Source organism: Diadema setosum, chromosome 9 (assembly GCF_964275005.1).
Source record: "Diadema setosum chromosome 9, eeDiaSeto1, whole genome shotgun sequence".
In the NCBI taxonomy this organism is placed as follows: Eukaryota; Metazoa; Echinodermata; class Echinoidea; order Diadematoida; family Diadematidae; genus Diadema; species Diadema setosum.
Window position 1 is genome coordinate 34,863,045 of NC_092693.1, and position 26,915 is coordinate 34,889,959.

The 26,915-nt window shown below is 40.0% G+C and overlaps 1 protein-coding gene across 1 annotated transcript; it reads left to right on the forward strand.

Annotated features, from left to right (window-relative positions):
- The first annotated feature begins 1,207 nt into the window (after positions 1 to 1,207).
- On the forward strand, positions 1,208 to 26,915 carry LOC140233159 (deoxynucleoside triphosphate triphosphohydrolase SAMHD1-like). Its single transcript, XM_072313276.1, has 11 exons — positions 1,208 to 1,296; positions 10,283 to 10,443; positions 11,378 to 11,555; positions 12,222 to 12,371; positions 16,282 to 16,491; positions 18,847 to 18,938; positions 22,007 to 22,063; positions 22,628 to 22,835; positions 24,419 to 24,520; positions 24,974 to 25,084; positions 26,051 to 26,915. The coding sequence occupies exons 1-11, from the start codon at positions 1,282 to 1,284 to the stop codon at positions 26,324 to 26,326; spliced, it is 1,560 nt and encodes a 519-aa protein (XP_072169377.1). The 5' UTR covers positions 1,208 to 1,281; the 3' UTR covers positions 26,327 to 26,915.

Below are 26,915 nucleotides of genomic sequence, written 5' to 3' on the forward strand. Positions count from 1 at the left end.
GAGGAATTTCCAGCAGCATGATTAAGGAATTATGATCATTCTTTTGAAAACATTTGCCAGTGTCGTAGGCAGAGTGCCTATACAGTGGGATCACAAATCCCATGCAGTTGCTAAGTAGATATACTCACTCTTTAGAATTTGGTGTTTATGAAAAAAATGCAGTGGTGTCAGAAATAATCAATCTGTTTCTCTTTACCCCATGCAATTAGTTGATACAAGGAAGAAAAAAAGTCGAGTAAAAATGAACAATGTTTTGGGAAAGCTGCACTTTTTAACTTGTGAATCCGTCAGCGTTCTTTAACATGTTACCAAGATTATTAATGTGAACTTTCCAGTTCAATTAATCATGTATTGCACGATCCAAGAAATTTAGGAGGTAATATTGTATGATAATGTTTTGATTGCATTGTTTAAGAGCATACTTATTTTGGAAGGTTCAACAACAGTTTATTTGTATTAATCCAAGTACTAATATTGTGAAGTTCTAACTTACAGTTCTGACAGGGGTATTCTAATTTGTACGTGAAAAAAAAAAACGTATCAGATTTTGTGTTATCAGCAGAAGGAATGAAGGAATTATAAAAGAGGAATATTGATAATCATTAAAATAAAAAAGGAAAGACTAATAAGGAGAGATCCTTGAACTCTACAGGTGACATCTTATCTCAGCGGGCACGAGGCGTAACCTCTGACCAGCGGTTTTATCTCTGCACGACCAAAGGAAAAACTCAGATCTATTAGGAGTTCTTCTCCGTAAGAACAATCACCTGGGTCCCGTTTCATATACAGACTGGTTGTAAGATTGATCCAGAGATGCCATTCAAAAAAGTTACTCTAGGTCGATCTGCGCTTTAAATCAAACGCAGGCAAGTTTACTGATTACATTTGTTTATTCGCACACGCAAAGTAGGGACTATTGATCGGGTGGGGGGGGGGGTGGTGGGGCTTCCTTCACTCACGTACAGTAAAAATCCTCTGATCATTCTTTTTTTCTAGTTTTTTGTTTAACTCGCACTTACACTGCTAATCAAGGATTTCCCGATTTTGCAACACGTGGCGTTCCACAGGCAGTCATGTCGGGCGTTGTACCCACACACTCACAGGGCAGCCGCGCAATAACCAAAATGTTGCCCGATCTACTCTCATTCATGTGTCGTCCGTCTAGACAGTCAGCCATATGGCAATACGATAGTCTGACGAGAAATGCGCGCAGTGGAGAAATATGAAGACCCATGATCGTGAAGGTGATTCAACAACCGGGCGTGACTGACATGATAATCGATGGATGCCCCAAAGGTAGGTGATGACGGATCGTTAGTTATTTTGATGTGTTTTTGCCTAATTGTTACGTAACTATGTTGAATCATTACCTCTTTCACCACAAAATGAGGACCCTATCGTTCGATGCAAAATAGACTTAGGTCCTCCAAGCAGCATAGAGTACTCGAGTATCGAATTGATGCCACAGCAGAGATGCGAAGTGATGCATTCCCTCATGCAGTTCGCAAGGTGGGGGATGCCATGTGTACAATAATCTCCCCTCCCATTTTTTTTTTTTTTTTTTTTTTTTTGGTGGGGGGGGGGGGGAGGGAATTTTTTTAGGTGTTGTAGATAGAGCCTATTCTTTTGTCTATGTATAATTATTATCCATCTTTTCCTATCATTACTATTAATATCATTGTAATATCGTTACTATTATTATTAGTAAGTTGTTAGTAGTAGTACGTAGTAGTAGTAGTATAGTAAGTAGTAGCTGTATAGGTATATACTTATACCTAGTAGTGGTAGTATAATAATCATTATTGTCAATTTCATCATATTGTCCGCTTCACCTTGTCTTTTTTCAGATTTGAGATTCCTTAAAACAATTTTCTTCTGCCTCAGTTAATAGGCTGGGTTCTTGATCACAAGATAAATGGCACACCAGGGAGGTGGAAGGGTTCCGCCTCCCTGGGCATACCGTGAGCGATTCGATTTATCATTTTCCAAATCCCCCTCAAAAGTGCGCACAAGATTGTCGAATTTCAATTCTAAAATGCAAAAGCTCCCTAGTTCGTGTGGGAGGGGGACATCCCCTTCCCGCACTCTTTCCCTTCTGCCCATCTCCATAGACAAAGTACATAGAATAAATGACCCGGGGGAGGAGGGGGAGGGGGCGGAGGAGGTGACAGATATCGCAATATAGCCATTTGCACAGCCTTGAATATTCAGTTTTATTTTTGATGTTTGCATTAGATTGTTGAATTTCAGTTTTCCAAGCTGACAGGCACATTATTATCCTGCCTCGTTTGCCAATCTCTATTGATTTAATTTAGTTCACTTGTGAAGGCACACACGCTGAAAAAGAGGTAAATGACAGATGCCACTTTGCCATTTGCAATTTTCTTGACTATCAATTATCCTTATTCTGTGACTGAAAAATTGTTTGTATATTCCGTCTACAGTTAAAGTTTATTCAGAAAACAGTGATATCTCCTTATATTTTAGGCTTTATTGCGAATTTTTATGTGGTCATAGGATGTTTTGTGTTACAACTGACCTATACATTTTGAATCGTGATAACATTGTGCTAACATTCTACGTCACTGCTCCCAATGGTAAACAATACCTTTAATGTGTGTGTGTGGGGGGGGGGGGGGAGGATGAACATAGTGTTCATTTTGATTGTCTCTCTTTGCAGCAAATCATACCCCAGGTGTGAGGACTTGTCTGCGCCACAGTCTTTTGTTACACCATCAGACCATGAAGCTGTGTAGCTCCGTGGTTACGACTTGGGTTGGAGCCAGGTTCAAGCATGATCATTAGTAACAATAATAGTATTCTCAGATTTTATATTCGTGCCAGGTTAGGTTGTTTAGATCCAGTTTCCATGGCGCTGAATGGCTATGGCATCAGACTTTGGTACAGCTCTCCTAGTAGTAAACATCGTATGAAGAGGGAAGTATAGCTTGAATGGATATTCCGCCATGTGTGTCAGCTGTTCCCATCCCAAACTTAGTGAGTGCTTGTACTTTGCAAGACCTGTGCGAATTCTGTTAGGAGACTTGTTTTCCAATAACATAATGGCCCGCTGAAGTAACTTTCCCGTAATGGCAACGCGTAAAGCGTAAGTCGAGCGCATTGAAAGCGCCCCACATCGACCATGAAATTATATACAGGTACAGTGTTTAATGCAACAGGAACTTATCAGGAACGAAAGATATTGATCCACAAGACAAGAGAGGTGGAAATTGAGAAAAGCGTGTAAAATTCCTTTCTCCACTTACACGCAGTTATGAATCTTCGTTGTTTATCAAATTGTTTGTTTTTCATTTACCCTTGCTACTTAATACAAGTATAGTTTAAGTTGCAAATTGCAAATATCTTCATGAAATAATTGGTTCATTGTCTGGTACGATTTGTAGTTTGATCGTAGGCATGTTCTTTGGTATACAGGTGCAGCATATGTATATTTTACCCTCTTAATTGAGTGAATGACTTAAGCAACTTTGCAATTTCACACCAGGTTCTAACATCATGATGTCATATCGTAGAAAGACATCATATTTTGTTCTAGCAGCTATAAAAACCACTTGCTCCATCAAAACATCCTTAATAAATCATTAGACTACAAACAAAGGATTATACAGCTTTTCTGAGTTCCGTTCATATCCGAAAGTGAGATATCTTTGATAAGTTAACAATTACGTACAGTTCAATGATCGACGGCCTGTCTAAGGTTCACATGACATTCACACATTCATTTTGGGTACGTTTAAGTGGTTGCTTCCAATGTTATTGTTTCGTATGATAAACTTATTGGCCCGAATTCACGAAGGTGGTACAAATGAAACCATGGTTTAAACCATGGACAAAAACCATGGAGCGCCAAGTGTCGCATGGAATATTTCGTTAAAAAAATCAGTCATTTCGTCAAGGAAATGATTATTTTGTAACGAAATGACAACATTTTGTAACTAAATGAACATTACGTCCACGAAATGATAATTTCGTTAACGAAACTGTCATGTTGTCAACGAAATTACCAATTTCGTAATGAAATATTCCGTGCGACACTTGGCGCTCCATGGTTTTTGTCCATGGTTTAAACCATGGTTTCATTTGTACCACCTTCGTGAATTCGGACCATTGAGACTTATTTGAGACTACTCCCTTCAAGAGCTCAAAGCTGGCACAATATTATTGTGCCAGCTGGCTATGTTCTTATCCACGCAGCTGTATCATTGCAACCAATTTGCATTTCTGATATTCGAAACTCAAATGACAGAAAGAGAGAACAAAAAGAAAAAAACTCCAAACCGATCATACTCCAAGTGTTTAACAAATATGAAGCATATTCGGTTACTATGGATACGTACATTACCTGGTTACGAGTCTTTTTCGATGTATGATCTTGTTAGAATTAAAAGCGAACAACGGCGTGTATTACGAAATTTGCACGCGAGACAATCTTGCCAGATTTTCATAAGCTCTGAATTTATCATGTAATGCACACCTTACACATTCCGGCTTGAGACAACACGACACTATTCAAATTTATGAAAGTTTTGTTTCTGAATCTAATGAGATGTAAAACTTTTCTCTGTCTTTTTTTTTTCAGGAGGCAGGCAAAATGACTATGTGATGTTTCTTTCCTCAAAATAAAATGAAATGAAAGGAAAAAATGAAAATAATACTTAAAGGGTGTGTACAGTTCTGGTCGAGGTGAAGATTTAGCTTTTAACATTTTGCAAGATATTCAGAAACCACTCTATGAGATGTCAAAGAGCATGCAATTCTAAGGGGTATCAAAAGTTTATTTGATGAAAATCGGTTTTGAAATGGCTGAGATATCCAAAACCGAGGTGAAACATAGAGATTCTAATTAAAGGCGTGGCCTGTAGTCTGTTATTATTATCAGGTTTTTTTTTTTTTTTTGGGGGGGGGGGGGATATCTCAGCCCTTTGAAAACCAATTTTCATCAAATAAACGTTGGATCCTTCTTAAAATTACATGCTCTTTCATATTTCATAAGAGGTTTCTCATTATCTCACTTAGGAATGTAAAAAAAATGAATCCCCACCTCAACCAGTACTATATAGCCCCTTTAACTTCTGAAAGATTTTTTTTTTTTATTTGAATATCACCTCCCTTGATTGCATTTAATTACATGTAGTACACTGCTTGGATAGCTCAGATTTGGAAAGATTGTCCCCTTGTACTTTTTACGTTGGAAACATTTGGGGAAATAGCCACGTTTATAAGGAAACTATTCCCTCGAACAGCAGTGGATTTAGTAAATGCCGAAAGCTTCATGAGATATTTATTTTATCATTATTATTATTATCATCATTTTTTTTTTTTTTGGGGGGGGGAAGATGGACATTCCAGTATGAATTTAAGGTTTTAACACTTGTGAAACTGCAAAAAGCTTTTTGTATTCCTTCAATACCATTGTCATATTCTGGAATCACCAGTAGATATAGAATAGGCAGCGAGGTGAAGGCCTAGATATGAAACGGCATCACATGAAATTTACCAAAACAGTAACAATGATTTTAGAACGAATTTGAACAAGAACAACATGGAAAGCGTTAAACATGATTGAGGGCTTTACCATGAGTGAGTCCACTTCGGATTTTTCCAGTACTTTTGCTCTCTCTTATTATACATATTATTAAAAAAAAAACAGTGAACAAAAATCGATTATTAAAAAATCGAAACAAAACCCATGGCTCTCCATATACAGGACCCTCAATGAGATTCCTCCTATAGGTCGAAGCAGACAGGGAGGGGGGCTCGCGGTACCATTGACCCGCATCATCTACCCTCCTCCCTCCCCCCCCCCCCCACACACACACACGCACACAGACAGTCAGAACGTTCCACGGACCCTGCTTATGAATGTATACAAGAAAACATACATACATTATACACACATACCAATGGCCTGTGTCATGCATGGATCACATAGTGATGTCTCGCATTGACTCTAACGAGGCTGGGGAAAACCCAGTCGCCTGCATGCCTCACGTCTGGCTACATATTTCAAATCAGTCTGATGAAAGTGGCGAGGTCGATAATTCCACAGACAAAATTATTGTAGACGGTTACCAATTTGTGTCCTTAAAATAAATCTAAGCTTTTGGCGGATGTGCAACAAAAGCAAAAAAGGAACGTTCCCAACATCCTTTCATGCTTATCCTCTATGGGCCATAATCTTTATAGCGGAAATTAACCCGGATCATTTCTTCCAGACATCGGTTCAACTGTGGACATGAGAATTACCCATGTTTTCGAGAAAACCTTAAATCACGGCTTTATTCCGGTTAACATAAACATTGTTTTTTCGTGGTCTCCTAAAGAAGTTTGCATTTTCATTAGTATGTAAGCTAGATAAAACAATGTTGCCTATACTTTCTTTGTTTGTTCTTCATACATGAGTCTTGTTAATATGTCTAGGTTCGACCAAAATTTAAGCCATTATCAATATCAAATACAATAGCAGTATTTACATGTGTATATCAAACAATGAATGAATAGATAATATCTTTTAGAGGTGGGGGTCTGTTAATGAATGCATCCATGAAACCGTATAGGCCTGCATACATATTTCACAAACCGGTGGCTTGTATTATGCATGAGGCCTGTCTCATGAAGATTGACCGTACGATACTAGACCGTACACGGTGTAAAAACAGGCCCCTGGCTGACGATCGATGTCTCGCGTTGAGTCTAACGAGGCTGGGGAAAACCCAGTCATCTGTTTCATGTTAAAACGTTTTTGTATTATGTCAGTTTAATGAATATGGTAAGGTCGATGATTCCACAGGCATACGATTACAAATTTATGTCCTATAATCTATGTACAATATTATGATTATGGATATGGAGGGTGCGCAACAAAAACAAAAGGAGCATTCTCAACATCCTGTTACACTGATACTTTGTGGGCCTTATAAACCTTATGGATCGTTTCCTATGAGGACATCCGTTAAACTGTGAACATAAGAATGATTTCAGGTAAAGCCAGGCTGACACTTGCACGATTCTGTGGCACGCATTGGCACGACTCGAGTCGTGCCAGTGCGCAAACTAGTCGTAAACTGGCGTGAAGTGTGCGTAAACCCGTCGTGACTGCGTGCCATGTCGGGACGAGAATTTTGAAATGTTGAAAATTTTGGTCACGACAAAATTTCGCGACCGGGTCGTGAACTATGCGCAAACTGTTCGTGAACTCGTCGTGAACTCGTCGGGACGATGCGGGAGGATGCGTGCCAGTGCGTGGCAGTGCGCGCCATGCCAGACTGTCACGAACTACCACGAATAGTTCACGAACAGTTCACGATGAGTTCACGAGTATTTCACGACATGTTCGCGAATAGGTGCGCGCCGCAGCGTGGCCGTGCCTTCCCACTGACACTGTCACGTGTACTTCATGCATCGATGGCACGAGCAGTTCACGACTATAGTTTACGCACTTCACGAACAGTTTGCGCATGGCACGAGCAGTTCACGACGAGTTCACGAGCAGTTCGCGACTACTGCGCGATAGTGGCGCTCGCGTCGGTGCGGGGGTATAGGCCTATATAGGGCGAGAAACGCAAGAAAGTCCCCTCACCCACCCACCCAAAAAACGAAATCCTTCGTTTCTTGCGTTTCTTTTCCGTTTCTCTTTATTTTCGTTTCTCTTTTCGTTTACTTCCATTTCTTCGTTTCTTTTTTCTTTTTTTTTTGAGGGGGGGGGTTGAGTGGGGGAGGGGACTTCTTTTCTTTTATTATTCGTTTTCATTTCTCCTTTTCTTTGTCTTTTTTTCTTTTTTTTCCGTTTCTTTTTTCGTGTCTTTTTTTCTTTTTTTAGTTTCTTTTTCTCTTTTTCGTTTCTTTTTCTTTTTTCTTTTCTTTCTCGTTTTTTAGCTCACCTGAGCCAAAGGCTCAAGTGAGCTATTGCGATCGCCCTTCGTCCGGCGTCCGTCGTGCGTCGTCCGTCGTCCGTCGTCCGTCGTCCGTCGTGCGTCGTCCGTCGTGCGTAAACTTTTACATTTTTATCTTCTTCTTGAAAACCCCAAGACCGATTTTCATCAAACTTGGCAGGTAGCATCCCTAGGGGGTTAGGAACTCAATTTGTTAAAATGGGCACCATGCCCCACCCAGGGGGCCCCCAGGGGGGGCCCAAACCCCCCAAAATTAAGGAATCTGTAAAAATCTTCTTCTCTAGAACCAGAAGTGATAGAGCTAAGTTAATACTATGAGTTAGTACATTGATGACTGTAGTTTCAAGTTTGTTCATGGCAGAATCAGGGGTGTCCCCCTTGGGACCCAGGGGAGGGGGGTGGGGAGGGGTCCTAATGGGGCCTAAATTATACATTTTCATCTTCTTCTTGAGAACCCCATGACCAATTTTCACCAAACTTGGCAGGTAGCATCCCTAGGGGGTTAGGATCTCAATTTGTTAAAATGGGCACCATGCCCCACCCAGGGGCCCCAGGGGGGGGGGGGGCCAAACCCCCCAAAATGAAGGAATCTTTAAAAATCTTCTCTAGAATCAGAAGTTATAGAGCTAAGATAATACTATGAGTGAGTACATTAATGACTGTAGTTTCAAGTTTGTTCATAGCAAATCCAGGGAAGGTCCAAATGGGGGCCTGAATTGTACATTTTCATCTTCTTCCTGAAAACCTCATGATGGATTTTCGTCAAACTTGGCAGGTAGCATCCCTAGGGGGTCAGGATCTCAATTTATCAAAATGGGCACCATGCCCCACCCAGAGGGCCCCAGGGGGCCCCCAATCCCCCCAAATTAAGGAATCTTTAAAAATTTCGGCCCTTATTGTACATTTTCATCTTCTACTTGAGAAGCCTGGTCAAATTTTAGTAGAGCTGTGAATAATTTAGATTAGTGACTGCGTGAAAGGTGAACTTGCGATACTCTGGTGAGCGCTAGACCCGCGGGTCTCTTGTTTTGTTTCCTTTTTCTTTTCTTTTTTTGTGGGGGGGGGGAGTGGGGGAGGGGATTTTTTTTTCGTTGTCCTTTTTTTTTTTCGTTTCTTTTTTTTTTTCGTTTCGTTTCGTTTTCGTTCCTCTTTAACTTTATTTAAAGGTTAAAAAGAAAAACAAGTGTTTTGAAAATAAGATAACAATGTATTAACATGAAGACAGCAAACAACAAATATGTACAAGTATTCAGCATGTTGTCTCTTCCACAGCCAATCGAAAAATGACCAGGGGTTGGGGAGGCCCCCTTTTTATATGGCGTGCCCAAGTCGGCACGACACCGTCCGAATTGCGCAAACTCGTCGTGCCAATGCGGGAAGTGCGTAAACTATGCGCAAACTATGCGCAAACTATGCGCAAACTATGCGTAAACTCGTCGTGCCAGTTCGTGTCAATGTGGACGCTGATGGGCACGCATTCGTGAACTATTCGTGAACTCGTGAACTCGTCGTGAACTATGCGTGCACTAGTCGTGAACAGTGCGGGAGCCTCCCAGTTTGTGCCCCCAAATGGCACGACTTGCCACGACGAAATCGTGGCCAAAGTCATGCAAGTGTCAGCCTGGCATAAACCTTCGATCATTGCTGTATTCAAGTGAACATTAATGGTTTTAGTTTGTTCTCAATGACAGTACTACCTAATTTGCGGCAGTTTTTAATCGTCATTTTCCAGGCAAAGAACCCTTCATCAACTGCAGTGTCTGTCGCAGGGGGACAAATAGTGCAGTCACTTCGGAATTGTACTTCCTTTAAAAGGAAGCTCCATGGCGTAATCAAATCCAAGTTATAACAAACATGAGAATAAAAGGCTCATCAAGTTATTAGACATCCTCCTGATAACAAAATGTCATATGAATTACTTATGATTCTGATAATTCACTGAGTAAGCTCATACTGAAAACAAAAAAGAACAAAATCGCTTTTGTCAAAATCAGTATCAAGTTTGTGAGGCGATGACAGCAGGTTTTCTCGGATAAATATGATGAACTTTCTTCTTTTTTTTTTTTCATTTTCGGGTAAACGAACTTTCGGAATAACGAACCTCCTGAATACTAGGTAACAAATTGTGACCGTCTCATGGCCTCTCACGATCTCATCAATCACAGGTTGGCCAATTCATTAAAAAAAAAAAAAAAAAAAAAAAAAAAAAAAAACTTTTCAAAATGTTCAAATGTTCATGTATATGAAATGTCCCAATGTCCCCTACTGCCAGCCTTTGTTTCTTTTTTTTTGTTTCTTTTTTTTTTTACATTAGCGATTTCCAGACTTTTCATTTGCGATCACTAAAACATGCATATCTCACTTGACAGGTTATTAACGACCCAGTGTATGGGAACATACAGCTGCCTCCCTATTGTCAGATGATTATCGACACACCAGAGTTCCAGCGGCTGCGATTCATCAAACAACTCGGCACCGTGAGCTACGTCTACCCAAGTGCAGGGCACAGTAGATTCGAACACTGCTTGGGGTAAGGTTGCTCAGACCAATATTCTTCATACATTTTATTCCCTATATCTGATGAAGAACACGTGGAGTGACTCGTAACACTTTACTGTTAAGTCTAACGAACTTCCTTTTCTGTGTAAGCTCATGTCAAATTATGGTCAGTACATCAAGATTACAACCAACAGCGGATGATGGTTCATTTAACATTCAAAAGCCGAATAAGCGTACTTGATTACAAATAGGCATATTCATGAACAACTGAAAAAGCCGAAATGCTTGGATTTAAACAATCTTCTCACCATCCACAAAGACAATCAGGGAGGTTAAATGATTTTCCATAGCGAATTAGCAGGGCAAATTTTGAATTATCTATTCGGTATCTTTCATCCGAAACTGCTTTGATTTCATGCTACGTCATGAAATAAGAAACTTGACGCATAAAGCGATCGTGTAAGAGAGTCTCCGAAATTGTCTATCATGAAAGATAAGAAAGTTAATTCGTACACATATTCATATCTGTACTATACGAAATGTGAGACCTGTTCGACCGCGAGTCAAATAGAAACCAGCTGACTTTGTACATCAGTATTTCGTATACAAACTTTAACTATTCGTAGCATAACACACATTTCTTTACATACAAAAAGTACTATTTAGTAATAACAAAACAAAAAACTGGGTATCATTTCATATGAGCGCGTAAAAAGCCATCACCTTCGTGCATAATTAAGATTAGTTATTTATTTTGTGTTACATGCAGTACAATGTATCCATTTGTAATGTTCATTCTGGTTTGTTTCATGTTTGTAATGTTGATAATATGTATCCTTATCTCTTTATCTGGTCGGATAAAATAAATGATGATGAAAATAAAAGCTGTGCATGTGGTATATTCGAAGCGGGAAGAAAAAGAGTGCAACGTAAACCTTTTACGTAGGCCTACTTTTATCTTCCAGAGTGTGCTTTCTGGCACGAAAACTCGTCAACAGTCTAAAGCTTCAAGACAAAGTAGAGATTATCGAAACTGAGACCCGTTGCGTGGAAATTGCCGCTCTCTGCCACGATCTAGGCCATGGGCCATTCTCACACATATTTGCTGAAATAATCCCCAAACAGGATGGGGATCCATGGAAGGTGTGTATGACTCGTTGAAGATTTCTCGTGTGGGGAAGGGCTCTTAAGAACTATCTTTGTGGATCTATCTTTTTTTCTTTTAGGCTTTTTAAAACATATTTTGTAATTATGTTACAATCATAGTATATAGTGTAAGTAACTTAACTGGGCTGATTCGTAATATTCAATGGGACTTCAACTTTTCTTGTAACAGGTTTGTTTTACTGTACATGCTTTATTTAGCAGGATTGCTTAGCACCTTTAAAAAATCAAGCAAACTTACATGTGAATGTGAAGTGGGAATGGAAATTCATTTTTTTTCTCAATTCAAATTGAGACTTAATTTCTAATAACAAATGTTTGTTGTACAAATTCAATGAAAACAAATAGTACAATATATTACAAAAAAAAATACGTACATTATGAAACTGATTGTTCAAAATAATTGAGTTCATTCAAAATAAAAATAATTGCGTTAATGGAAAGAGGGACCCACGTGAAAGACAAGCTTGCAGAAAATGAAAGCATCAAATCTACTGATATTTTCAAGCAACACGCCACATTTAAAATATGACCTTACTTTATAAGGGTGATCTTGCTAGGACAGGGATAGACAAAAACGTAAAAAAAAAAATGCAGTACAAGGATAGAAAGGAGTAATTTTTTCTAATTTTATGCACTTCAAAGCATGAGGAGCAGTCAGTGAAGATGTTTAAACACCTGATCACGAGAAATGAACTGGAGGAAAAATTGGACGACGTCGGCGTTTACGAGAATGAACGGGAATTCATTTGTGAACTCATTCTCGGAAAGAGCAGACGCCCTGATGGGAAACTGGTAAAGATGCTATTCATTTATTCCATCGATGTCTATTATAGATAACTCTGTAAAGCTTTTCACGATGGAAATATACCTGTGAATCCTGAAATGAAAACTCCGTTTTTGTTTGCTTGCCTGTTTGCTTGTTTTTTTTTTCCGAAAGAGAACAATAGCCCTGGATTAGACAAAATCAATATTGACTGCTGCAAAGTGGACTGGCATGTCTCCCCTCCTGCCGCAATGACTATCCATGAAAATAACCCTTTACTTTATACAATTTGGTAAGTTCCATAAGTATTTCCCCCATCACTTGTTATACCGAGTATTACAATTCATATACCCTCAGCAAAAAAAAAAAAAAAAAAAAAAAAAAAAAGAAAGAAAGAAAGAAAGAAGAAAATAAATACTTTTAGAGTTCTTATATTTCATAAGAGATCTTGATAAAAATCAGTACTATATACCATATCAAAGGTAATTTAATTGGCTATCAACCTAGTACGTCATTACAAAGCGAAACTCTATACTCATGAGTGAACATATTCGATTTTGACCTCCAACGCACAAAAGTAAAATATGCAAAAAATGGCATGTTGTCTTTTATTTGTAAATGCCTATCAAGATAACAATGATAAAAGACCAGGTAAACACAATGAGAGATGTGAATGAAATAGAAAAAGATAATCTTTCATTCTCTTTATCTCTTTATGACGTCAAACAAAATCAAAATTGGAAACTAAAGGGGGAGAATATGAATTCTCTTTCAACTCAAATTTCAAATAGCATAGAGAGTAAGGGCCCAGAGATTATTAAATTAACATAATATCTTTATTTAGTTCTTTTAATCTGTTCATTTAAGAATTTATGAGAAAAATTCAAGAAGCAAATATTAATCATAGTTTTCCTAACTTGAGAAATCAATTCAAATTCCTTTTGTTAATAGTGCTTATTTTCTTTTTCATTTGAATTTGAATTTGACATAAGATTCTTCATTTCCCCCATTATTTAAAGCCGTAATTGATCTTTTTGACTAATATATATATATATATATATATATATATAGAGAGAGAGAGAGAGAGAGATCATGTGTTTATTTTTGCAGGTTGATTCATGCTTAATATTGTGTCAAATTTGTCTTTTGTTCTTTTTGTTACATAGAAGAGCACTTACTCATGATTAAAGACCTAATAAAATGCTTGCAAAATTTTTTAATATGCAAAAGAAATGTAAAATATATGTCATGATTATCAATGTAAATATGTTGTCAGTGTCGTTCCGGTTTTTATCGCTTCTAGAAACTCCCCCAAATATCACATTTTTGGAGGACCCCGTTGCAGCTTTTGCGAAAAAGATAGTCACGTGACCAACACCCCTGAACCGATTGATGACGTATAAGCACGGAGTTGTGCTCAGTTAGCAGACGCCGCTCAGCACAAGCACTCAGATTACTAGCTTGGTACACGCGCGTACACGATAGCTACCTCCTTGCGCCCGGCCAGGCCCGGGCCCGCGGGATGTGCGCTCCCGGTCGACACACTGACTGTCGACATGTACATGTACGCATTACCACGTACATTATCACTAAGTTAGCTTGCACAGATACCTGGTACCTCGAGCATAATGTCTTCCCCTATATGGGTAAACTTCGACATTGATGATGATGATGAAGACTGCAGCTCTGACGATAGCGGAGAGGAAGAGGAGGCACATGAAGTTGAAGGGGAAGATGGGGAGGGAGAGGCAGCCGATGAACCAGAACGTTATCGTGGGGCTGCACCTTACCGATATGAACCAGCTGCATCTCCCCCGCTGCCAGTGCAAGAGCGTATGAACATGGCACCAAGCCCGAGAATAGACCTCACGGAAACGATCGCCTGGGAAATACAGAGTGGTATGTCTGGTATGCCCCCATATAGTTTAACGTTAGAAAGGATACACTGTATTCTACATGACTCACATTGTAAGTTGTAACTGTCTAGTAAGTAGATTAGAAGAACAGGCCGAGCTCGCTCACAAAGTGAGCGGCTACTCCGGCCGCAGCAAGCAAGCGGGAACGTCCCGGCCGTGGCCTGGCCCGTCGGCCGGCGCTTACAAGTTAAACTACCAGTAGTAGTCGATCTAGTAGCAGTCTACTAGTAGTTATGATAGTCTACTAGTAGTAGTAGTCTACTAGTACTACTACTAGTAGTGTACTATTACCACTACGGCACTAGGTCTAGTAGACTAGTAAGTAGTAATAGCAGAATCTTTGGTAGTAGTACAGAGGCTACACTCTAACGCCTAACGGTTAGGGGATGTTGTTACAGGGTGGGTCGTGGCTAGCTAAAAAAAAAGAAGAAAAGCCTAACCAGTTTCCCATAGTCAGTTTCTGCAATATGATCAGTAATTTAGATGCGTCATTTTCTCAGAAAAACGATACCAAGAATGATCGTCAATTTTGGTCGAGTAGTTTTTGTTTATGCTAAAAATCATGCTGTGGAAGGAAGCCCAAACGCCGTGCTTATCTACCGATGAATGCCATGGTGGGGCTGGATTCACGAGTAGGTCTAGGCCTATAAAGCAGGCGAGTCGCCGTAGTATTAGTACAGACACGCAGTGGTGGTGGGGCTATCGTGAAATAGGCCCCACCGCAGTCACGCGTGCACCGTACCCGTGCGTTAGCAAGCAAAGGTAGGTCCTCCTAGGGTTTAGGGTTAGGTAGGGTTGTATTTATGGTTAAATTGGCCGTTAAATTAGTCGAGCCGAGGGCCATATTATGAAGTCATTTCGCCGCATTCAATTCACTGTGGAAGGCAGCCCCACCGCCGTGCTTACCTACCGAGATGAACGCCACACGGTGGGGCTGAAACAGGCGAGTCGCCGTAGTATTACTATTAGTACAGACACGCAGTGGTAGGGCCTATTTCACGAGTTCGCCGAAAATAATGGATATCCAAGGGTACCACAGTTGTAATCTGTATTATTGGCAGTATTAAATCCGATACAGTTCATTAAATATTCTTTTGTCTAAAGGCTTAGCCAATGACAACAGTGCAGCGCAGCACCTGCTATGCGCTCGCTAGCTCGCTCCCCCGCCAGCGCTAGCCAGTGCAGCCGCCGGCCGCGCGCCGGCTGTCGCTGCGCTGCGCTAGCATAGCCTTGCCAGCTCGCTGGCTACGGCTAGACTGGTCGTGAACGACTCCGTTCTTAGACGTCATCACAATTTAGAAGGGATAGTGCGCCGCATGCGGTGAAAGTATAGCAAGTTTTCCAAAACCGAGGAAATTGTATCCATTATGTTAACAAATATAGAACAAAATTCAGAACAGTAAAAAACCCCGCACAACCATAGAATTACTTAGAATTTAACATTTAATATTATTACATCATTGAGAAAAAAATGCCTAAACCATTTTATTAGGTCTTTAACAACTTGTTCGATTTTGCAATTTTCACTTTTGTGGTTTTAAATTCATAAATAAAGGTGTTCGCTCATGCATAATATTTCCCTTTTATTGACCTACCAGGTTGATAGCCATTTAAATTACCTTTCATACGGTAATTTGTATATTAAATTGTAGTCAAATAATCTATGAGAAATATAAACTTGAAAAAGTGTTTGCTTTCTTTTTTTTCTTTTTTTTTTTGCTGAGTGTATATATAATGCGAATATCGTTAATAATATAATAGTAGTTACATTAATGTACCGTGGTAAATCCATTAAATGTAATGTTCAAATTGCACTCGAAGATGAACAGATATAGATAAGATAAGGGAATGGCAAACGTTCAAATATCATGAAACAAATAGCTTTTAACACAGATATAGTATACGATTAATAAGCTAAATGCAGTCTGTATAGACACATGCAGTTGCCCTATAAAGTGAAAGGGGTTAGCGTAGTTTCAGCAAATTCAGAAGTTACAGTGAAAATAAATTGCCGTTTATACAGATCCGAGAGAAGAAGTTCTTCCTGTATCAGATCGTTAACAACACCGTAAACGGGATCGACGTTGATAAGTGGGACTACCTTGCGCGAGACGCTCTCTTCCTCGCTATCAATTCATCTTTCGACTTCCAACGCATCCTCCCCTTCGTGAAAGTCTGTGAAGTGGAGCAAAATGACGGAAGCGTGAGAAAAGAGCTTTGCTACAGAGATAAGGTGATGTTTTCATTCATTCTATTCAATACAAATCAATAGATTATGTCAATAATTCAATAGTTTATGAATTCAATTCAGTTCAGTAGTTTATTAATTCAATTGAATTGAATGTTATGGTTATTACAGTGGGTTGAATTGTGTTTCTTTATTGTTCTTTTTTCCCTCTGATGTTTACTTGCTCGCCTTGCACTACAGTGGCAATCGGTTTCCAATTTGTGAACATAACACTAAATTGGAAATAATCATTGGATGAACTGATACAAAACTACCAAAGATTGAATGAACTAAATCACTCAGAGAAACTGCAAGAGGAGGTTAACTGATAGGAAGATACTGTAATGTATGACGTAGACACTTGTGACTCGAAGAAATGATTAGTGGCAGTAATCATAGAGAGAAACCAATGTCATGGTACACGATTTTGTCAATATAAATCATGGTTTCAGACATGTTCTTGTGTAACAATTTCTCAGTCTGTAGCTGGCTTGGAAATAACCACTTGTACATTGTTAGCAGTTCCTGTATTATCGGCTTGTAACGATCACCCAAGAACATAATCATAATCACTGCCACAGTTCTGAAACCATCCATCGTTTTTACGAAACGTCGGGTCTGTACAAGAGCATGTATTTCGCTGTTACATGGTGGTAAATAAAAGTGTACTCACACACTATGCGACGTGACTCTTCTCTTACACTACTCTCCACTTAAATGAAACAAAAATACACGTGCAAGCCGCAGCCAGGTACTACTAGTAGTTTTATACAATAATATATACTCATTTCCATGCGTCCACCACGAAGTGTCGACGGAAGCATCGTGTTTTGTTGCTGTCCGTCCGGGTACTGTTCGTTATTCCGAAGGTTCGTTAATCCGAAACACACAAATTCCCTATACCTAGAGGTTCATTAATCCGAAAATGAAAAAGGGTTCGTTAATCCGAACATTTGTGGTGTTATTCCGAAGGTTCGTTATTCCGGAGATTCGTTAATCCGAAAATGAAATTCGGAATAACGAACCGTCAGAATAACGAACCGTCGGAATAACGAATCTCCGGACTAAAGAGCCTTCGGAATAACGAACCTTCGGAATAACGTGCTGTAACCGTCCGTCCGACCTTTCGTTCGTTTTTTGACTGGTTAATTGATTTCGTGGACGATGTAAACTAAGAACCGTCCCAGGTATACAAATGAAACTTGGCATTATAATGTATGTACGAGTAAACGAAGCAGACGTACTAAATGTCAAAGGTCATAGGTCGAGGTCAACTTCTGAAACTTCAATTTTTTTTCAGTATCTGTGCAGTGCCATAAGGTATTTTCATATGACTTTATTATATACTAGTCTCTTCCCCCTTTGGTCATGGGGGCAAAGGTAGAAGGTAAAAGGTGAAGTGAAAATATGTTATAAAAACTTTTTTTTTCTGCATATCTTGGAAATCTCTCTTGGAAATCAAACTTATATGGCAGTGATTGCCTTTGGAAGTTAAAAGCCTATGGTCAAGGATCAAAGGTCAGGTGAAAATGCTGAAATTTACCCTATTTTTTCCTGAAATAACATTGTTTTTATGCATTTGAAATTAATCGGTGCACCTACATGCATTACCGCAAAACTATTTCGTAGGGGAAGATTTCCACCATTTATCCATAAGTAAGGGGTCGATGTCAAAAGTCAAGTGAAAATATTGAAATTTCAGTAGTTTTGGAATTGCTCAAAGTATCCAAACAAAGCTAAGAAATATGTGCATGTATTGCCAACTATATATATATATATATATATATATATATATATATATATATATTATATATATTTAATGATTTGCAGGGGCGGATCCAGGGATCCAGGAAAAAGTCGGGGGGGGGGGGGGCGTTCCCCCGCCTGGATCCGCCAATGATTGGAAGATCAAAGTCAGGGGTTAAGGGTCAAGGGTGATAAGAGACAATTGAAAGCTGAAGATGGTACAATTTTGCTAATTCCCTGTTTCTGTGAAGTTTGTCAAGCTTGTGGAGATCAGACACTTATTTTGTTTGATCAGCTGTTGGCCTCTCTGTTAATAATCATATGGTCATGAGGTCAAACATCGACAATTTTTTTTTTAACAGCGCAATCATAAATCATCCCAAAATATTGGTCTCTGAACCAACTTTGCAATCCAAATTAAAGTAGGTTCAAGAGATGTAAATGTATATGTATTATAACCACTCAACACAATCATATAGGAATATTTGTCATTGAACTTTCAAACATGTCATTTCAATTTCTTGACAATTGCAATTACGAGAATGATGTGCTATATCGGAGGGATACCGCTTTCCATAGCAGCATTTCTAGTTTTCTTTGACTTTCTTTTCTCAGGTTGCAGCCGATTTGAACCACATGTTCCTCACTAGGCGTCGTCTCCACTACTCTGCCTACCAGCATCGAGTCAGCACTGCGGTTGCGATCATGTGAGAAATTTATGAGTGCAAATGAAAGTTGGGCACGGGATAGCTTCAAAAGAAAGAAATGATATTTGTCATCAGCTGCAGTGTGTCAAAAAGCTTTGTAAGAAAATCGAACGTTGTTTGTTTTTAACCACCTTGGTATCAGGTTAAAAAGTATTCAAAGTGAAGCTCGTTCATTATAGTGGGAACTACTTTTTAAATGGAGTGCTAAAAACGCATACAAAAGTGGTATTGAGTTGTGAATTGTCTTCATTTCGTCTCCCTCTACAAATTCAATTTGTAAGATCGCAACTGCTGATCTGTAATTTAACAAACATGTCGGAAAAGGTATCACGGGACTCGAACCTGTCATCTACTGATTTCCGGGTAGCGACACTACCACCACGCTATCCCTGGTTGCAGGCAGTCACACGATACAAACGCAACAGAGCACTCCTCTTCAGGGATGGCACTGTTATCCCTCAGGGGGGAAGGATCTAGAAAAGGTGACCTAAAAGAAAGCTTGCCTCGTCAGCATACCGGAGCTGAGTGGTCATCCACCACGCGGTGGAAACATTAAAAAAATACGAAAGAAGAACAAAAAATCCTCCCGCAGACACAGGGAAGTTCACCGAGGCTGGAGCTGGATACACTTTCATTTGATCAGGGAAGGCACCGGATGAACGCAGGGAAGCAGGAGTTGGCTTTGCCATTCGCACCGCCTTCGTCAAGAACCTGGGGTCCCTTCCAAGAGGAATCAGCGACCACCTGATGGTAATGAGAATTCCTCTCGAAGGCAAGATGCACGTGACACTTATCAGTGCTTACGCCCCCCTTCCATTACTTACTATCTGGAGCAGAAAGAACTGTTCCATCAGAGAAGTGCTACCGTCAGTTCCCGAAGAAGACAAGCTACTGATACTCGGGGACTTTAATGCCCGTATAGGTAGAGATGTCCATACAGTCTTGGCCAGATGTCATGGGGCCACATGGCATCGGCCATGAGAGCACCAACGCCAACTGCCACTCACCTTCTGAGCTGAACTGGGACTTATCATCACCAACACCCTACCTGTAACAACTGCCCGACATTCAAAAGGCTAGCTAGACGCACCCAAGATCAAAGCACTGGTACCTGATTGACTACGTGATCACCAGGCGACGTGACATCCAGGAAGTTTGCCTCAAGAGGGCAATGAGGGGAGCTGACTGCTGGACAGACCACCTGCTGTTGAGGTGCAGACTGTCTTTTTCCATCGGTAGCAGACACAGTTGACGTTAGATAGAAAATGGACGTCCAGAAATTCAATGAGCCAAAAACAAAAGAGACCCTCATTGGCAAACCTTGCAAACCCGCTTTAACATCTGCCAGCAGAGAGAAACTTTGAGAAAGTCTGGGCCAACTTCAGGGATGTAGTGTATGACTCTGCCAGTCGATTCGCCACACGAAATGGACACACCAAGACTGGTCTGACAACAAGGAGATCACCACCCTCTTCCAGGAGAAGAAAGAAGCTTTCACAGCCTGACTCAACGACAAATCAGACTCACAAGCCAGGCTAGCACGATTGACCGCCTTAAGAACACCAGAGGAAAGGCGCAGACTGAGCTGCGACAGATGAAACACAAATATGGGAAAACATGGCTGCAGAACTACAGCAGTACGCTGACGAGCATAATTCTAAGAAATTCTGTGTCGGCCTGGAATACGTGTATGGTCATACGCCGAATGCAATGGCACCTGTGCGCTCTTCCAACGGGACCATACTTACTGAGAAGAGCAACATCATAAGCACTGGAGTAAACACTTCAGCCAGCTGCTAAACAGACCTTCCTAGATCGACCAATAGGCCATTGAAGATATGCCACAGCGCCCATGCAATCCTATTCTCGCTAGGATGACCCCCAACGCTGGCAGAAACCCAGAACAACAAGGGAACAATAGACATGGTGTTCGCAGTACGACAGATACATGATAAGTGCCGAGTACAAAACCAGAACCTCTGCATCCTCCTCGTGGACCTGACGAAGGCTTTTGACACGGTAAGCCGGGAGGGCCTGTGGGAAATCTTGTCCACGGTAGACTGGCCAACAAAGCTCATCAGGATCATCCAGTCATTTCATGATGGCATGATAGCTCGCATTGTGGAAAACAGAGATGTCTCTGACCCATTCCCGGTCCCTAATGGCGTGAAGCAAGGCTGTTGCATGGCTCTCACATCACTCTTCAGCCTCATGTTTCCTACCATGCTCTCTTGCGCAATGGCCAAGTGTGATGCTGGTGTCACTATTGGCTACAGACGTAACGGCCGATTCTTTAACCTTAGACGTCTGAAGGAGAAAGAAAAAAGGTCCTGGAGGCCTTAGTGAGAGACTTCCTGTTTGCAGACAATTGTGAGCTTGCAGCATTGAATGAACCAGACCTGCAAGAACTTGCCACTTGTTTTGAAGAAGAAGCAAAAGCCTTGGAACTGGCCATTAGCCTGCATAGACAAAGAAGTCTCCAAGAAGCTTGCAAAATCAGAAGCTTCGTTTGGCGGACTTTGGAAACGTGTGTGGGGTGAACGGGGCATAAGACTTTCCACCTAGCTGGCAGTCTTGTAGGCACTCGTCATCACCTCTCTGCTGTACGGCCCCTAGCGTCCAGCTGTCCAAAAGGGTGTTAGACTGTTCGAGGAAAAGCACCTGAAGAGCCTGAGCCAGAAACGAAAAGCCCACAAAGAGAAGATCCCTGACCCTACTTCTGCTTCTGCGTACACAACATGTGGCCGCGTCTGCTCGTCCGCCTTTGAACTCCGCTCCCAGCTCCGACGTCACGAGCGTTATTGTCGAACCCGACAGACTTCCATGCATCATGTATTTCAGGGATTAATGATTAATACCACACGAGAGTTGTTTCCTTAACCCATGTACATGCATCTTGCTTTACAGCAATCATGTTGATTTACATAGTGTTATACTTATGTGTAGTCATTTTGACATCTATTAGTTTTCGATGTACCCCCGCAATAATTCTTGAAATAGATATGTTTAGATATAAAAACAAGGAAATGTCAGGACAAATTATACATTTTTATTTATTTTATTTTAAGGTACAAGGACGCGATGAAGGCGGCGGCAGAGCATATCATATTTGAAGGCGTAAAGGGGTGAGTGTTGATACAGAGAGATATCCGTTCACCGTCATTATAGATGGCGAGCTGTGTTTGACAGAAAGTTTCAGCAGGAGGGCGTGTTTGTGCAATTTTAATTAAACTATGCTAAAGGGCAAATCATCAGAATTTTTATGAAGAATACCAGTCTTGCAAATATCTCTTTTCGTCGTGGGTGTGTGTGGTGTGGTTTTTGTGTGTGTAGCTGAAAAAAAAAGAACTTACGGAAAAAGTATAAACAGCTTTAAATATAACTGTATTATGAAATTAATCATTACTTCAGTTTGCCAGTTGAAATTACGGACATGACAATTTCCTCTCAAATATTGTTTGTTTGATGATTGTATGAGTGTGTGTGTGTGTGTGTGTGTGTGTGTAGGGGTAGTCAGCGTAAATTTGTGTCATTCTGTCATATCTAACTGCTATCACGGAAATGAATGAATATCTGCTACCTCAACCTCCCCCCCCCCCCAGTACAAAGTCGGAATGTATATTATTTCATTGAGACATATGAGATGACTGTAACACACCTTATTCATTCCAATTATTATGCATCCACAGTCCAAGTGGTGTCAGAAAAGCGTACAACCTTCTGGAGAGTGTGAAAGACCCGGAAGCATTTTCCCAGGTTACCGACTGCGTCATCAATGAAATTGTCCGTTCCGCGTCCCAAGAGAGGGGCATGAAGGACGCGCGCAAGATTATCAAGAGGATTCACGAGAGGACGCTCTACCAGTGCATCATCGAGCTCCCTCATGCCCAGACAGAGGTGTCCTCTCCCCTCTCTGTCCTTGTCTTTATCTGTTTGTTGTTGTTTTTTCTCTTTCTCTCTCGCGCGCGCTCCTTCTCTTTCTTCCTCAGTAATTTGGGACCCCAAGTGAATAATGAATTCAAACGATTTTGTTAGTATCGTTCTCCCTCAGAAGGTTTTTCTGCTAAATGTGCACACTTTTATGCCTAATGTACCACTTTCATGAACAATTTATACCTTTTATACCTATAATGTACCACTGTCTTTAACAAGTTATATTCTTTGTGGGTGAATCTAAATCCAATTTGGTAGGCCCTATGGTATGCTACCTCTAAATCTACGTTTACTCAAGTCGGGCACCTTCCTAGACCCTTAATCATCCGTTTCCATGCATATTCCCTGTCCAAATATTTCTCGATAACTTTGTTTAATAATGCTTTCTGTTATATTCTTGTAACAAAAAGGAATGCAGAAATCAATTGAAATATATAGGAGACGAAACTGTATATTTGACAGACACTTTAAAACGTCCTACAGTTTCAATCTATTCTTATCCTGTCAACCAGCTGACATCACCACTGGTCATTCCTAGCTGAAGCCATGGCTGGAGACATTTTTGACACGTTTGGCAAAAGCTCAGTGACCTTTGACTTTAAACCGTAACTTTTCACCACCATTTAATACTTTATTGCCAATAGTACATGAATACTGTTGACATCATTTTATCTTTCGGTCCATGTATTACTACTTGATATTCTCAGATGATATTTCAGCTAATCTCTCTCTCTTTTTTCAATCAAAGGTCGGGAATGTTTGACCTTGACTTATGAGTTCTATCAGTACATGTATATACTGAATATATGGCATTCCCTGAGCCATTTCTCAGAAAATCTGCAAATATATATATATATATATATATATATATATATGCTTTTTTTTTCTATACAACGAAAATTAGGCAGAACTGACGAACGGACAGACAAGCTAAAAAAATACACCCTTGGCGAGGAAGTATAAAAAGTTAACAAAGTGAAGTTTGTGAAGAACACAACATTTGTTTTAATATATTCAAAATGCTGGATGAAGATTCTTTCTCTCAGAGCAAACTTTTGAGTGCATCATTGTATGTTTCCAAAATAAAGGGTGTAGTAACGCTTTTTTTCCTTCTTCAAATACTTAAGAAAACCGACAAGTTAACAAGTTTGTAAATAATATGTGAACAAAAGGCAGGGATTCTACTCTCACCCTCCTCTGTCTTGATGTCATCAAGTTGAGTGCAAATCATGCATTCTGACATTAATTATCTTATTGATAGTCCCCTTTTATGGAATTAAAATGTTCAAATCCTGATTTCTGATTACTGATATACTGCTGAAAGTAGAACACATAAACATACCAACGCGTGTGCATTAAATACCCAGTATTGACTGTTCTTGTGTGCTGTTAGTGGAAGATGAGAAAATTCCTGACATGGCACAGTGTCATAGTCGAAAAAAGAACAACACGTAAACACGCTTCCATGCACTGTTCAACGTTTCCTACACTGATGTGTGGTCGATCGTAGATTCCTCTGACCAGTCCAATAATGTTTCTGCATACAGTACTTGACGGACAGTGTGGAAATCAAGAAATGCATCCAAGTGGACGACGACGATATATCTCCAGATGAAATGATTTGGAAAAGAGAAAACCTTGTCGTGGAGGTAAAAATGCCATATGTTGCGAACTTCTTCTTAGCCTTTCTTTTTTCTTCAAATTCTGTAATCTGTTATGATCCTGCGTTTCTTCCATGCATATTAATGCGTTCTATAAAATGGAATTTTGTGCTTAAAAATCTACCACTTTGAATTTTGCATCATTCTGTTCCACTTTGACATGCTAGGAAAATGTTGAAAAAAGTGAAAATATAGTATGAATTGAATGGAATAGAATTGACTTGATATACATGTTCATATAAAACTCTTCCTGTTGCTTTCCGGTATTATAAGCCATGCCCAACCGATTACTGAAATATTTATTTATTCATTACACTCACTTTAACAAATAGAAAGAAATTTGCACAATGAATATGTCTCTTTGATGTGTAAAATGTGTATTTCCTGCCAGACAGAGACATTTTAACTTATGCGAACTGCGATCAATCTGTATTACAATAGGTGTCGAGCTTCACTTACGGCATGCAAACAAAGAACCCGTTTGAGCACATCCCATTCTACACCAAGTCACACACAGACAGAGACAAGGCCGAGTGCTTGCCGGAGAAAAAGGTAAAGCTGGGGTTCTTCTTCTTCATTGCTGTCTTCAGTCCGAAGGTTGGCGACCATGAACCTTCACTCTGTTCTGTTCATGGCCGCCTTACTACATGCGGCCACACTCTTTCCTGTCCACTCCTTTATGTTGTTACACCACACACTGCGCTGGCATCCTCTGTATCTCCTTCCTTATATAATCCCTTCCAGTACACTTTTTTTTGGATGTTCTGATGTCTTTTAACATGGCCAATATTTAAGTTTTCTTGATTTAATGTCTTCCATCAAGGTTTTTGTGACATTCAGATGATCTAGAACATACTGATTTGTTAGGGATAGGGGTTACGGATAGGTTAGGGATAGGTTTGTAGGGACATGCAGAAAGCGCAGGCATAAAGGTCACTATGTGGCTGATTTACAAATAGACAAAGACAAGAAACGAAAACATGCATGATTTATGACATACACTGTGTGTAAACAGATCGACATGTACACTGTACACATAGAAATACATATTATAACCACCCTCTCTTCCTCTCAGCTCCCTTCTTACATAATCACCTTTTTAAAAAAAACTTGCCATGTTGCTGGTTTCAATCATCACTCAGCAATGTTCATAGAAGCGTAGAAGTTTCTTGATAATCAATGGAATTTTTATTTCGTATGGAATGTATATAATTATGTAACTACTCATCAAACGATTGAATTGAATCAGGACTTGAAAATGTCAATTGAGCCTTAAAATAACCTTGAACTCACGGTCTATTATGTCTGCATCTTGGCGTTGATTATGCCCCGTAATTTGTTTGAGAGTGAAGTTGTATATACATTCTGCATGTCGACGCACATCTTATGCGCATAGCTTTGTCAGGAATTTCATTTCATTTTGTCGTTTTGAAGTCGAAACATGAAGTTATTGGTCTGTTGCTATGTATTGGTATACGGCATTTTGGTTTCTGTTGTAACTTGATGCATTACTCACAGTGGCCAGTGGATGTGCCATCTGATGAAGATAAAATCGAAGACAAAACAGTTCGCATCTACAGCCGAGAATTGGTTACCGATGATGTTCTGAGGAAAGCTAGGGAGGACTTTGAAAAACATTATGCGCAGAAAATCAAACTGGAACGTAATGTTCCAGGCACACCAACGAAGCAGCGGAGTCGCCAGCCCTCTCAAGCCGAGGAGCCGGAAGCTAGTGTCAGCCGCATGCCGCCGAGGAATTTTTCGCATCCATCTGATCAGAGTTCTATGACGTGATTGCTCACCTGTCGTTACAACGATTATCATAATTATTTGTACCGCATTGTCATATTATATTGCTGTTTTCAGAACGAAATGTTGTTTTTTCTTTCACCTTGATGGACTCTGAGAAATTGTCTTCAAGACTGCATATTCAATTCAGTTTGTTTCACTTTCTTCTTCCATAAAACATTAAATATGCACAAATCTAGGAAATTATGATTTTTGGTATACAGTAGTTGACTGTTTGAGTCCGTTTTACTTCGCGGATATGATTGAGTGGATAAGACAATCATACCATAATGATTGTGATGGACTATATCCTTGATTTCCCGTTGGACAAAGAAAGTTAGTTTGAACAGAGAAGCAGTACGAATACCTTGTCGATTGTTCCTCATACAAGATCTTAATCATCACACATTCATCACTTTGCTCTTGTATGTCTTCTGTTTCATCAAACCTGCCAAATGATTTCTTAAAATATAATGTAACGGATGACATACTACCTATTTACAACGACACTGACGGTGTTATCTTAACATTGAGAGGAATTCGCGTGATCAGTGTGGTCATTATCCTGTAAGTTGAACTTGTAAGTTATATTGTA